This window comes from Beta vulgaris, chromosome 2, assembly GCF_026745355.1.
Source record: "Beta vulgaris subsp. vulgaris cultivar EL10 chromosome 2, EL10.2, whole genome shotgun sequence".
NCBI classification, from domain to species: Eukaryota; Viridiplantae; Streptophyta; class Magnoliopsida; order Caryophyllales; family Amaranthaceae; genus Beta; species Beta vulgaris.
In genome coordinates this window covers 46,074,945-46,089,666 of record NC_079203.1, presented here as the reverse complement: position 1 = coordinate 46,089,666, position 14,722 = coordinate 46,074,945, and the positions used below count along the sequence as shown (strand labels likewise).

General features: G+C 36.4%; 2 protein-coding genes across 2 annotated transcripts; both read right to left on the bottom strand.

Moving 5' to 3' along the window:
* Nucleotides 1-537: 537 nt before the first annotated feature.
* Nucleotides 538-5,534, bottom strand: LOC104885118 (uncharacterized). Its single transcript, XM_010669828.4, has 13 exons — nt 5,037-5,534; nt 4,477-4,559; nt 4,270-4,350; nt 3,807-3,935; nt 3,635-3,721; nt 3,414-3,467; nt 3,016-3,109; nt 2,851-2,921; nt 2,710-2,779; nt 2,565-2,617; nt 2,207-2,300; nt 1,543-1,637; nt 538-1,096 (listed from the first exon to the last, which is right to left on the bottom strand). Exons 1-13 carry the CDS (start codon nt 5,368-5,370, stop codon nt 1,013-1,015), a joined length of 1,329 nt encoding a protein of 442 aa, XP_010668130.2. The 5' UTR covers nt 5,371-5,534; the 3' UTR covers nt 538-1,012.
* Nucleotides 5,535-6,862: 1,328 nt separating this feature from the next.
* Nucleotides 6,863-13,599, bottom strand: LOC104885124 (protein tesmin/TSO1-like CXC 5). Its single transcript, XM_010669833.4, has 8 exons — nt 13,083-13,599; nt 11,753-11,863; nt 10,429-10,606; nt 9,424-9,768; nt 8,911-8,993; nt 8,698-8,792; nt 7,509-7,925; nt 6,863-7,276 (listed from the first exon to the last, which is right to left on the bottom strand). Exons 1-8 carry the CDS (start codon nt 13,283-13,285, stop codon nt 7,032-7,034), a joined length of 1,677 nt encoding a protein of 558 aa, XP_010668135.2. The 5' UTR covers nt 13,286-13,599; the 3' UTR covers nt 6,863-7,031.
* Nucleotides 13,600-14,722: the final 1,123 nt, after the last annotated feature.

The window sequence follows — 14,722 nt, the reverse complement described above, 5'->3', positions numbered from 1 at the left end:
TCTGAGTTGAAGTATAAAACATGAACCTCCTTATAATTCAAACCTGATTAAGTGTCATTTCCCTATATAATGTCCTACTCAAAACTATCCTTCTTCTTCTTATACTAGTATGCTGTATGTTTTTACCTTCTTGTTTGGAGAAGAAAGTCCTAACCCTAAACATGCTGGATTGCTGGGATATCATCCTGAAGTTAGGTAAACGACTGAGGATGTAGATATGGGGTAACATAGATATCATATTCCATCAAAAACCAGATAGCATGTAGAATAAGCACATCCTTGTATATTCTTTCCAATACATAGGTTCACTTAAGGAAAGATGGATTTGGAATCACCAAATACTTTGTGCGTTAGTTGGATATGTGCGTGTCTTCTGCTATATGGACCTGGCAGCTCAGGCCGCCCTTTTTTAAAAATATTGGCAAACTGAGTTTGTTTGTGATCTTTGAAGGGTAAACAAGCTTTCAATTTTCCCTGAAAATTGGTTTGGAGAAAACTTCAATTGAAGGGGAAAAAACACCAGTACATACATAAAACTGCCATCAAAATTCCTAAGTTAGTTCGCAAAGGTTATTGCTGTTACAAATTCTTTCAAGAAATTTATTGTTATACAGCAGCTTATACACAAAGTACACCAGAACCAAGTCACTGCTTTCTTTTCTTTTACATAAGATTCAAGACTTTTTCCAGCATACAAAAGCAAATGAAAACATAGAACAATGATGATAGATGTTTCAACAGTTTGTCGCGCAATGAACTGCAACAATGATGATACATCTGATAAACAACAATGATGATACATCTGACAAACAACAATGATATCCTTCTTATATCATATGATCAAAGATAAGCATAGACTTATATATGATACTTCAGTTGCTTCATCATTTAAGATAGCTTCACTTATTCCGTCAAATTAGTTACTCCGCGTCTCCGTCAAATTTGTGCAATTCATTTCTGCCCACTAAGAAAAAGGTATGAAATAAAATCAACATACTCCTCAATGCTGGCTCTAGAGATATCTGTCAAACCAATCACTAGCCTCTTTGACCATAGAAGGCGTCACACGGTGTCCTACTCCGGGTTCTGCTATGAGCTGAAAGAACATAAACCATCAAATATCAATAAGCTAGAGCGGGAGCAAGCTATATATTTAGAGAGAGATCATCTTTTGTCTGCTAATTTTACTCCTGATATTTTTTTAAAGGATTAGCAAATCCATACATTTCTTGTGATAAAAAATACGCATATGTTAGAGGTTAAATTCATAGAAAGTACAGGAAAAACTGCAAGAAGTATTGTTGTCCTTGTGGATCAAGAATAATAGTAATAATCAAGTTACTACATGGGAAAACACTTTCTAGCAATATTGCTGCAAGGACATGTGCAATAAAAATTCCGCTATCCTTGTGGATCAAGAATAATAGTAATAATCAAGTTACTACATGGGAAAACACTTTCTAGCAATATTGCTGCAAGGACATGTGCAATAAAAATTCCGCTATCCTCGACTATGAAATTCTATCATAATCTCATAAGTACCTTGAAATCATCAGAATGATATGCTTCATATGCCTCTTGTGCTCTCAATTTAGGTGTTTCTAGACCAGCAAGTGGGCATCGAGGATCATCTGCACCTGTATAATTTTCCAAGTAATATAGTCCAATGAAATGTCAAAAACAGAATTAGAAGGTCAAAGATTAAAGAAGGCTTTAGCCACTTGGAAGAGGAAACTTGAATGTCAGAGATTAAGACTAACACCAATATCGCTGACTCAAATTAAACAAGGCCAAGGATCACCAATGGGTGGCAGTGACAAAAAGGCTCTTGGCAGTGACTTGATAGTTTTGTATATGCATCGCTAATTGTCATTATGCAGCAGAGACTAACAAAAATTTCATTCTCAATTACTAAAAAAGACGTTATTACTTTTTGTTTGGAGTTCACGGACTGCAAGAGGTAAGTATTTTCAGTATATATGCCGAAAAAGTCCCACGTTATCAGCATACAAGTATGAAATACCATATTCCCATCAAGTGTATTACAGCCATTGTCTCTAAAATACAACAGGGAAACACTGCGCTATGACTTCATCTCACACTATAAATTGCTCATCTAAATCTGATCTTCAGAGCATTGAGTAGTAGGTGGCTTTGCAGTCATTTTGGGGCCTTAAGTCCTTAACTGAAGTTAGAGTTATCATACCATTCAATATTAGCAGAGGACGAGGAGCTATGGCTGGAATTGTGTAAGGTGCATCAAATTCTGATGCTAGACCAGGAGCAATCCTGTCCCAAACCTGCTTTAGACAGCATCACAATCAAAATATGGGTTAGTAACAGCTATTGAATGCCAAACCTAAGATGAATCAACATCTCCAGGCATACAATATATGCAGTGAATGTATAAATGTTAGAGCTTTATCCCTTCATTAAGATATCAAAACCAGTACGAGCAAATTGCACAAATGACATATTGCCATACTGGACTATTGTCATACAAAGAATGACAGGTTGACAACACCGACAGCATGCCAAATAGATGGATAAAGTCAATAAGTGACCTTTTCAACTACTTCTTTGTCTATTACACTCTTGCCCAAATCAGCACTGGCTTCTGCAATACATAGTTTCAAAAAATCAGAAAAACTATACAAATACCAAATTAGTCATTTCAAAACTCGCAGTATTTTCTTCTATACTGTTCACCTTCAAAGACAGCCTTGATACTATCTACACGACCCTGCCATTGGTCATTGTCTATGGCCCACCGAAACCCCTACAAATATGATAATTGAATTCAGCTTTGGAAAGTGAGCAATAAAAGCAAGCTGTTTCCGCTAAATGCACCTGGACTCCTATGAGAGGGGAAACCACAGCATAGCGTGTATCAGCAAAGGCCGCAAACCACGCATGCATTCCTGCATTGCACGTTGATATGTTGATAACATTTAAAAGTTAAAAAGGGGGGGGGGGGGGTACAATAGTCCAGATATTTGTATTGATTTAACTGACCTCCAAGTGACTCGCCAGTGATTCCAATCCTTGCAGAATCGATATCATTCCTCTGATCAGTAAGATAATCAGCGAGCTTTATCAGATCCCATACCTGCAGAGTTTCTATGCTCTTAAGTTTCTTTTACGATACACTAAAAACTACTTATTACTCTTGTTAATCCCACGACCTTCCCCCCCCCCCCCCCCCGGCATCTATAATAAAAGGAAAAAGAAAGAACCAAAAAAATGGAGTTAAACAGCTAACACATTCAAAATGGAGATAACCAATTTACAATTTATAATAGCATCATAGTTACATCATAACATTGATTTTTTTAGGTTCCATGCTGAAACCTCAGTCACTGTTTCTTCTTTCCACCAGAATTTTACAGAAAGTATAGGATGGATGAGTTTACCGTATCGAATATGAACGGCATAGTGTCACCCTTTTTCCATGATGATACAAGTGCCTGCAATTCATTCATCAAGAGTATTTTTTATGGGATTAGTTGAGACTTTTCTAATAAAGCGGTGTATTTATCTAACACGCAGCATTATTTGCTTGAATCATCCATATGAAAATGCTTAACTAGAGCGAGTAGAAAGGCCAACTATAGTTGCATGGTAAAGGAAATACATCTCTATACGTTGTTAGACTATCTGCACGTTCACCATGGTAGCGGGAATCAATGGCAACAGCAATATACCCACGTGAGGCGTATGCCTGGATCATATGAAAATAGTTAAAAAGCCTTGCGCACAACAATACAAGAATAAAGCAAAGTCCACAAGCTGAAAGCAGGAGCCACCTCAAGCAAAGGCCGTAACCATTCTTTACACTTGTGTGTGCTGTGCAGGAGAACAATGGCTGGCCTCTTTGACTCACCACTTTGCTTCATGCTCACAATCAAAACAGGTAAACGTCCCTGCTCAGAGGCCTATGCAAGATCATAAGACAACAAGTCAGTCACCTTGTGTCCCAGTCCTGGCAGACTGCTAAATGAAGTCCCTTCAATCCATATCTCACAATTCCGCAACATTTTAGCAACTAATTCAAGTTCATCAACATAATTATAAACATGCACATTTGCATATAAAAAGTAAAAGTTATATCTGCATTTTTATCTTCAAAAAACTCTCATTGTTTGCTGCAAATGTTAACACAAAATGGTCTAAAGACATGCAATGCATGTGTTGGACAATGTGTGCCATGTGCAATGCTTGCAACAAATGCTAAAAGCAAACACACAAAGACAGACACACACACAATACCTCAGTGTACAAGTAAAGGTTCTCCTCTACAAGCAAATCCTTAAGATTTTCGATATCTGCTTTAGGACATGATTCCATTGCCTGGCAAAAATACAAGAAACGGATTAAGCCATAAGGAATGTACTTGTATACTACACAAATCCAAAAAGTGTAAGCAGATAACACTTGCTTCCAAGTCCAAGCATAGAGGTCAACGAGTAATCGAACCTCACGAAAACTTGGTGGCGGTGGCGGATTGTCTTGATACATTGGATTCAACACAGGCTTTGCAAGTTCAACTCGTAAAGGAACTACAAAGAGATAAAACCACAAATTAATCTCACATCCAAAAAAGTTCACATTCGTCCGAAAATTGTCACATTGTCCCAACTTCTAAAGTTCTCATCACACATAATGATTTATCAACATAATCTTTCATATACTATCTTTGCATTAGTTGTATCCCTCCAAGAAACGAGCATATACCAAAACTACCTCGAAAAATACAATCTCAAAATAGCTTATCTAACTATAATTCCAGCTCAATGGATCATAAATCTTCATTATCAAAACCTAAATCACTAATTTTCACACATTCACAGCATTTTTCAAAAAAATTACAAAAATATGATCAAAAGTCAAATGCTGTAACAATTCACTTTTCAAAATTAGAAAAATCTGTTTTTCTCTGCAACTCATATAAAATTTGAATTCCAGAAAACAGAAATTTAATCAGCTTAAAATACTAAGAAACTGAATACACAATCAATTGCAAAGAGAGAGAAAACCTTCAGAAGATCGACGGCTGCGAAGTAGTTGAAGAAAATCGGCTCGTAATTTTGCAGGATCAACTGCTACTTCTTCCATTTTTTTCGTGTTGTTCTTCTTCTCCGAGTTCTGAGTGAACTGAGTTGAGTCAACTCGGTTGGTTATGACTCGGGGAAGAACTCGGTGTGTATGTGTAAAATGTGGATGGGGACTGTGTTGGGGTAGGAGAGAGAATATTGGCGGATGAGTTGGCAGGGGTTTACCGCACGTGCGAGGTAGTTGAGAGAAACCTCGCACGTATGATAATGGCTTGGGTATAAAATTAGTTCTAGGTGCTACCAGAAACATGAGCATTATGAAGATTTTGTAAGAAGAATACTTCTTGATTCTTCAATAAGGATGAGTTTTTCATGGCTAATTACACCTAGAATTTGATGGTATGGAATAAAATTATGTTTGTGGACTGTGGTTTAGACTTTGGTTGGTGGGGTTAAAGTATATAGGGAATAGATGTATTTTATTTTTGTTTGGTGATGAAACAACAATCTTTGGCTTTAAAGAAATAGATGTTTCTTGCTTGTTGGTTTTTGGTGGAGTACTAATATGGACTATGAAGTTATTGACTTAATTGCTGGCTTTTTTTTTTCCCAATTTGTTTAGAGTATGCATATGGGGACAAATTGTGTTGAATTTGTGTTAGGTTTATATGGTGAGGGAAGATTATTTCAACCTGATTCGGTTATTAAATAGGATTTAATTTGACTAAAAATTCCGGGTTCGGGTTGAGATTTTCGACCTGAAAAAAAATTGGGTCGACCCAACCCGACCTGAAAATATAATGGGTTAGGTTCAGGTTGACCTTTTGAACCTGAAAGTAATCCGAAATGACCTGATTTAAAAATAACTTATATTATGTTAGGTTAGCTCTTAGCCGGTAAGGTTATAATATTGGGCCAAACCCAACTCACTTCAACCTGAAAATTTCGGTTTTGAAAGTTGAAGCTTAAACATGTTATATGTACATTACCTTTCTGAATTAAGTTGACAATTTTTTGATCATTGGATATTTAGATTTTTATTTCAGGTCATTTTGGGTTGGTTTCGGGTCAACCCGAAAAATATAAGGTCGGGTTTGGGTTGAGGTTTTCGACCTGAAATATAAATCAGGTCAGGTTTGGCCGTTTGGGTCAAGGGTAAGTGACCTGAAATATAAATCAAGTCAACCTGAAATCGACCCAACCCGACCTAATTGCCAGCCATAGCTAGACCCAAACTCAGACCCGCAAATTTGGATTTAGACCCAGACTCGCCACAAACCCATGGGTCCGATGGATCATGGGTCCAAAATGAGTCTCAGAAATATTAGGAGTTTTAATTATTTTCTTCCTGTAAAATTTTTACACCTATTTTTTTAGTTATTAAAATGATAAAAGAACAAAATAATAGTTTAATAGTTGTACAACATTTATAAATAAAACATCCACAACAAGTTGAGTCGAGTCCTGGCAAAAAGTTTAACTACTACTTTATATATTTTGTATTATAATACATATATTTAATATGTAAAAACAAAAGTGGGTCTATGGATCGAGTATGATATCACATCACACCCAGATCCGACCCACACCCAATGGGTCTCAATTTTTTAGATCCAAACCCTTAAAAATGGGTAGGATCCAACCAGGTCTGGGGTCCATGCCCATCCCTACCTGGGAATAATACTTGTCATTATGTCGTAAAAGGGCTCATTAGAAGTTGGAAATATATGTTTACTGGATCAAGAGATCACACATATAATTGAATAGATCTTTCACAGCTTCATATTAGAGTAAGCAATAACAATGACGATGATAATATGAGAAAAGTGGGATTAGTGGAACTAATTTTATTACCAATAATCAACAGTTATTAACAAAGAGCACTCTTAACTAACGACCATTAGGCAGTAGCTCAGCCATCGAACTCAAAAACATCATGGAAACTCTGGACTACTGTGTTGCAATTTTAATAGAGTACTAAACAGCTTTCTCACTTTTGGGTTTTAACCTGCCATTTTCGATAGGAAGCCCAATGTGCTGGGAGAAAGCATTACTGGAACCGAAAGCAACTCCACCTTGTCTTGCTGATAGTGTATGGTTAGCAACCGGAACAAGTGGCTTTACCATGCCATTGCTCAGGTGCCCATCTATGAAAACCTCGGTCTTTAAGGGTTGTCCTTGACTTCCTGCTTCATTTCTTGTTAAGGATGAACACATTGTTTCTGCAGACCAAAAAAACAGGAATGGGATTAACAGGTTTTTATAAACTAGCTAATAAGAAATTACATAAAGCCTATGGCAAGCAAAATGATAGGAGTATATCTCATTCCAGTTTCCACCAATGTCTACAAACTGGAGTGCCAGTGTGGCAGCCATTTTGCAAGGATTCAAATTATGTTAGATCTGGAATATGTTTGTCAGAAACAGTTTTGCAGTTAAAAAGACAATACTTACCTTTAATGCTACCACAAGTTATCAGCCGGTTGAGAAAATCTCGGAATCGGGTCAAAACCACCCTTTCTTGTTCAATAAAACTTTCTGTGATCTGCTGCTCACAGGAAGTCTCGGGAGTTTTGTTTTGGCTATCAACAATAAATTCTCTCGAACCCTCTTCCATAAGTACAGCTTCCTGTTCATAGCACATCAATGCCATTGTTCCAGGAGAAGCTGGCCTTCCATTCAGTGCATCACTTTCATCCAACCCAGAACTGCCTGTACAAATTCTAAGAGCTTGCTCATCTATTGACACATTTTGCAGAGCTCCTATCTCAATTTGAGACTCCATTCGATCATTCACCTTCTCCTTCGATTCAACACAACCATGAGTTTTAGCGTCATCCTTCTTTTGATTGTCTATATTGCTGTTTTTATCTGACAATGTTTAAAATGCAACAGTTGACAGGTTAGGAAAAGCAATAGAAGAATAGTCAATGTCACTGAGTTCTTGTTACTCAACAATTGATTTTAGTTCTAAATTTGCATATTAAACAAAATTGAACCACACATGCTATATCAGATGTTAAGAGACTGCTGTAACTAATTGAGTAGGATTTTATAACCCTCTGTGACAATGAGATTAAAAGAAACAAGCTTGACCAAAACTTGGATTTTTAACCCAAAAGAAGCCAACTATAAAAGCTCAGTAAGCATGTTTCTTTACCACGCAACAGTGACAATGAAAAGAACAAACCCATCTACTGCATATCTCAGTAGAGTTATTGCATATTAACTACTCCAGCACAAATCTTTTTCCTTGATCTGAACTGCAAATAGCCACTTGCAGCCTCTCCTTTAGACTGAATTGAAAAAGGTGTTCCAGATCTCAAAATTGGCACCCAATCTTACCACATCACCGTATCTAAAGTGAAATGAAATGGGTTTAAGACATATAAACTAAATCAAGATGATCCTATGAGATTTCTTTCACTTATTTAAGGTGGAACTAACTGGTGAGTGTTTATCTTGCATGCAAATGACCATTATCAATCATAAAAATCAATCTCCAAATCACCATTTTTCATTGAAAATTTACACTTTCACTGAACTTTCAAAATATATGTAGTGGTCTTCAAATGATAATACCAGAATCAAATTTTTAAAGTGAACTTTCAGTGACCCAAAAATCCATGTACTTGAAAGTTACCTGCAAAAGTCTTTGCTGCCTCTTTTGAAACAATCACCAAAAGAGAGCAAAGTTCTTTCACGTCCTGAGGTTGAATGACCCCAGCTAGTGGAGACCTATAGCCACAAGCATATATGAGCATTCAGAATTTTTACTACATAATGCAAGCAGGAAAAGGCACAAACTAACAATACACAGGGCATTGCTGCAACAGCACAATTGCATCAGAAATACCTATATGCGACTTTTGAGACAGCTTGTGTATTGGCACCACGAGAGGAAGGCACGGAGGGAACCGATGATTTCGCATGATTTCCCTGAAAGAAGGGAGGAAATTACCCTCAGGGACAGGTAGATAGCAAAGTGTAGAATAAAAAATAAGAAAGGATTGCTAATGCCAGTACAACTGCATGTAGAACTACATCTGCTTGGATTAGAAAATCGGCACAGTTAGCGGGAAAAATAACTTCTGATTAGTTCCAATAAGTTATTAAAATAACCTGCAATAAGATCAGGTTCAAATATGTTTATTTCAGATAAGTTCAGCAAAACTCATGTGAAGGGAATGTACCTTAGACATACTAATGTTGAGCTAGTCAATCTCATGCGTATAAACCATATTATGACTGATAAACTCTGATGACCCAAAGAACACATAAAAAGCATGGCAACAAGATTTAACTCTGAGTTTTTTTTGTACTACAAAACTAGCAAATAACATTCAGAAACGATAGTATGTAATAATACCTGTATATACTGTACATTACGCTGGAAAGGCTGATTATTGTACACGAAGAGTTCTTGACTTCTCCTCTTTCTTGACCCTGGAGAGTTCCCATAACCAGAGGACCCAATTGCGCCATTAATGGCTGCATTTGCTGCTTGGTATATCATGGTATTGTAGTTGTTGCCATGGAAGAGTGCCCGTCTCTCTTCACTTCCCTCAAAATTCTTGCAATCAACGCATTTACAGTTATCTGAACAAAGGATATTTGCTTGGAAGCACTCACAGTACTTCTTAAGGCACCCTGATTTTTTACAATTGCACCCCTTATTATGTTTTCCTACCAGTTGCGCTGGCCCGGTTTCTTGCTGCATTACATTAAACAACTTAAGCGCATTGTTCTCGATGTTTGTCAAAAATGTATAACAAAACAAAGCGATGTCTTTCAAAAAATATTGACATGTGATCGCCATTTTACTTAACAGGAAGATGCATTTCCCTGCTAAGACCTCTCCTAATCCTCCTATTCTTTACACGAATGCAAGAAGACATGATAAACACCAAAGGATACCATACAATAATAGAAAGCATGCAAAAACAAGTCACACCACCATTATTGTCTAAGAGAATTCCCATCCACCGCCAATATGCAAAATATCACAAATAATAACTATATTATGAAAATTAATCAAGAGCAAATTTCTATCCCAAATATTCTGCGAATTTAGACCATCTCTTCGAAAGAACTGTTGCAAATAGCTAGACTCAAATCACACTTGTGCAGAAGATAACAAGTAACATAATTAAATAGCTCACTAGTGGTGGAAACCACAAATGATTCAAAGATTAAAAAGTATACTTTCTGAACTACTACCAAAAGAGATTCATATAATCATATACATAACTGAATATCCATAAAAAAAAAAACACCTCAGACAAATAAATCTCACATTGGAAGCCAAGGCACCATACTATGAGAAGAGAATAAACCACAGAAGAACTTTTAGACTTTATCTCAGGAAGCATACCTTACTCATCCTGGATCCGTGCGGGCTATTTGCAATCTTTGGTCTGAATGCATTAGGGTTGCGTTCCAAGGTTGCTCCAATAGCTTCTTGCCTGGAAGCCTCATGCTCCACTTTATTGTGACAATTTATGCAGTTGCAACCATCGCAATAACTCCCAGAGGCAAAGCACTCACAGTACCTGAATAGTATATCAGCTTATGCTTTACTTTCATAGTTCTAGAATATACACATGCTACACCCATAGTTTGTGAATTTTTTTTATCAAAAAAAACTCTCAATTGAATATTATACAAGAAGTGAAATTAGGACATGAGTCATAATTCATAAACCTCACTAAAATCATGTAGGCAGTTGGTAGCAAACAGAGACCATGCGACATGAGCAACCTAGAACTTTCAAGGTTCCTTTGATCAGCTCCAACATAATTTTGACCAAAAAAAAAATCTGTCAAGACAGGATCTCTATAAACAGAAAACTGTTTGTGACAATTTTTTAAGCTGAAAACTACATAGTTTCACATCTAACACTCCTCAATGCATATTGGATAGCCCATCCCATGTAACTAGCATCAATCCCACCTTTGAGCATGTCCAGTCCGTGACGCCAATTCACATTGGCCAAGCAGCTTGAGAGTTTAGTGCCCATTCAAAGGGCCTTGAGGATGTTCTTTAATGGCATTACACTCCGCCAGGCCAAAATGATAGAAGTCCCATTCCAACTCACAAACAGCACTACTGCAAGTTCACCAGCTCTATGATGGTCTCAATGATTATTATGTCTCATACTCTCATTAAATGATTAAAAGCATCACAAGGCCAGTTCTTTTTGGGGTAAGCACGCATTGGCTACATCACTGGCAGCTACATGCATGAAATCGTGTGAGGATCAGGAGGAAAGGAAAACACTTATTTACCCACAAAGATGATAGAATTTACAAACCCTCACGAGGAGGCATATTCTCGATCTCTAAATGGTCTCCTCAGCACAAAACCTAGTCATCACTCATCATAAAGGTCCTACGAACATGGATATCATACCTTGTGTGAAAAGAGCATTTTCCAAAGGTGGTGCTTATCCTATGACATGTGTCCTTAACTCAAATAGCCAACTTTCTTAACAATGTATCCACCCCAAAACACACTTTGAGGCAAGCAGTAAAGTTTATATGCAAAACGAAGTGCCCAGTTTAATAACACAGTAGAACTTGGTATCACAAATGTAATCGACAGGCTTCTTTCATGCTATGATGTGAACTCTGGGTTTCATAAATTGCAGCAAATATCACAAGTCAAATATTTGAATGGATTTTCTAATCACCACTTACAATTTCAAACACCTAGAATTTTTGCAATTGCATTGTTTCTGCTTCTTTGGAGTGCCATCTTTGACTTCAAGAGCAGTAGCTTGCGGTTGTGGACTACGTGGCTCTGGCTTTCTAGAAAGGAGTGAAGAAGACAAGTGAGCAAGCAAAGCACTTGACTTGAGTATTAGACGTAGAAAGGAAGCAAAAATTAGATACAACTCAGTTGTGCATATTACTGTCACCGATGACAAGCTCAAACGCATACTTGTAACTCAAAAATGTGTTACTATAAGTGTATTCCGAAACTATAAATATGATGGGAAAATATAAAAATGGGAACTTTTACAAGTGAAAACTCATAACTTTTATGCCTGTATGGTTGAATATTTACATGCTCACTTTTCTTTTTAAGAATATACACAAAACAGATGCACATGAATTCATGGAAAATTAACAGGTTGTGAATCCTATTTATATTTGAATTATCAACAGCTTACTTCTAGCAAGGATTTACAAAAATCAATAATTCTCTATAATGCATGCCTAACAATTCTTTGAATTAGGTATGTAACTATGAACTGCATACCTATAAAGGCGAATCATCACATGCAAGTGGTATACTTTTGGGATAAGTTCATGAAATCAGGTAGCAAATTGCATTTCCTCTGCACTTATTTTTGTACCGCAGATTAGGTAACACCAAGTTTCTTTTAAACTTTCATACCTTCTAGTAGCTCACCTTGTGTAATGTCATGTTCCACACTCAAAAGATCTCATGACACAATTTCGAAGAAGATCTCTCTTCTATCTCTTCTAACATTTTTCTCAGAATACCTCGACTTAAAACATTCACGAAATAGATTATGCTCATGATCAAGCTCAAATTTCTCCACTTACACCAATCAAACAAGCTTGATGACTAAAACAGCTTAACTCAAGCTCAATTAAACTCGAATGAACAGACACGAAACACTCGAAAATTCGTCTCGCTCAGCTCACTCACACTTGTGCTTCTAAATTTACTCTTGTGCTTCTAAATTTACACTTGACAAATATAGAAATGCACCATAGTTCATAATCAACTGATGCACATTTATTACCTCCATCTCCAAATCTCAAATACTAAAGTGCACACACAAACACACAATTCCCGTGCAATAACAACCAATTAATTCCTAAATAAGGAAACATATTCACAGCATTAAATTAACAGCTAAGATAAACCTAATTTTCCAAACTCCCAAAATACTTCAAATATTTGAACTTTTCAACCGAAAAAAACACCGATTTAATGTCATTCATATCGCACCAAAAAAATCATAAAAATAATGTCACTGAAACTGAAACTTACACTATCGCCGCCAATGCCGGCCTAGGTACATGATGTACTGCTCTCTGAACCACCTGAACCGGCAATTGCTGAGCTGGCAATTGACGAACCGGCGATTTCTGAACCGGCGTAAAATCTAATTGCCGAGCTAATTTCTTCGGCGCGAATTCCGATGAAGATGACGTTGTCTCCGCCGTTACCGCCGCCATTTCTCCTCTCTCCATAACCAAAAAAACCTCCAAAAATCTCAATTTCCGACCAAAAAAAACGATTTACAAAAACAAATTCAACAAAAAAACAAATTAAAAGGATTATATCTAAAAATTCTCGGATTTTCTCTATTTGATTAGCGATTGAAAAATGAAAAATCGTCAAAAAAAAAAAGTTTTTCTTCAGAGAAATATAATAAATATCGAAGATGATGAAGAAAGGTGTTAAACGGCGTCGTTTTGATGCCGGGAGATTCGTCGGAGATAAGAGAGATTGAAGAGAGAGAAAGAGTTTCTAGTGGGCATTTCCTCCCTCTCTAGAGTGTTTTGTACCCCTGACCTTTTGAATTTCAATTTCGGTGATTTTGGACGGTTAGATCAAGAGTTCTCAAATCTAACGGTGTAGCTTGAAAGCAACAAATCAACGGCCGAAATTGAGGAGAATTTATAGACGAAAGATGTTAGCCGTTAGATTGGAAAGTAATATGCTTTTATTTTTTCCGGGAAATTGACGTCATGGTATATTATTTTTTATTATTTGAAAGTTTGAAGAGGGATTTTAATAAAAGGAAAATCTTACATTTTTGGCGCTAAATGTGCTGGGGTTCTGGTACACGTGGTTGTTTTTAATTAGTGAGAATCGAATAAAACTTTTGGAAAAGATAGAAATATTGTTTGTGCTTGAATTTATATTTTAAAGGTAATACTCTGTTATAAAATATAGGCTCGTTCTTTTTTTTTTTATCGACAAGTTTTATCTTTTTGAACAAATATTATCATTGATGTATGCGAAAAATATATTCACGTCAGATTATGTTAGATTCATCTCATACACTATTCGTTTGGACTTATTTATAGTTTATTTTACTTTCTCACAGTTCAGTTTTGTTGAGACATTTTTTTTTCCGTTCAGTTCCCAATTCAAAATAATGAAGTTTCAACGTGTAATTTAATTATATCAATTATTATTTTTATCAATACGTAACTAAATATTAATGATAAAAAATTACCTATTGGAATCAGGGAAAAGAAACATGAACTATATTTGGTTTGGAACGAAATAATAGAAATTTTGAATTATCGTATTCCGAAAACGACGTCGTTGTGACTCGTGGTGCATTATTTTGTGGGATTTTAGACTCGTGGGGGAATAAATGAATAATAAAGTATGGGGCCCGAAACTATTTGTCGTTGACGAAAAAAGCCAACTGTAGCTTAAGGAGTCATTAAGAGTGGGCCCATCCCTGCTCATTTTCTCACTTTTTTTTCTTGTGGGTTGGCGGTTGGAAGTAGCCAAGTAGGGTTGATTTGGGTTTTATTTGCATCGATTGTGAATGAATTGATAATTCTTCGACCTAAAATCTGACCATAAAAATTACAATATGTTCTATTCAATTTATATTTGTTTATCTATACTTAATTAAATTTATTAGAATTTATCAGAATTTATAT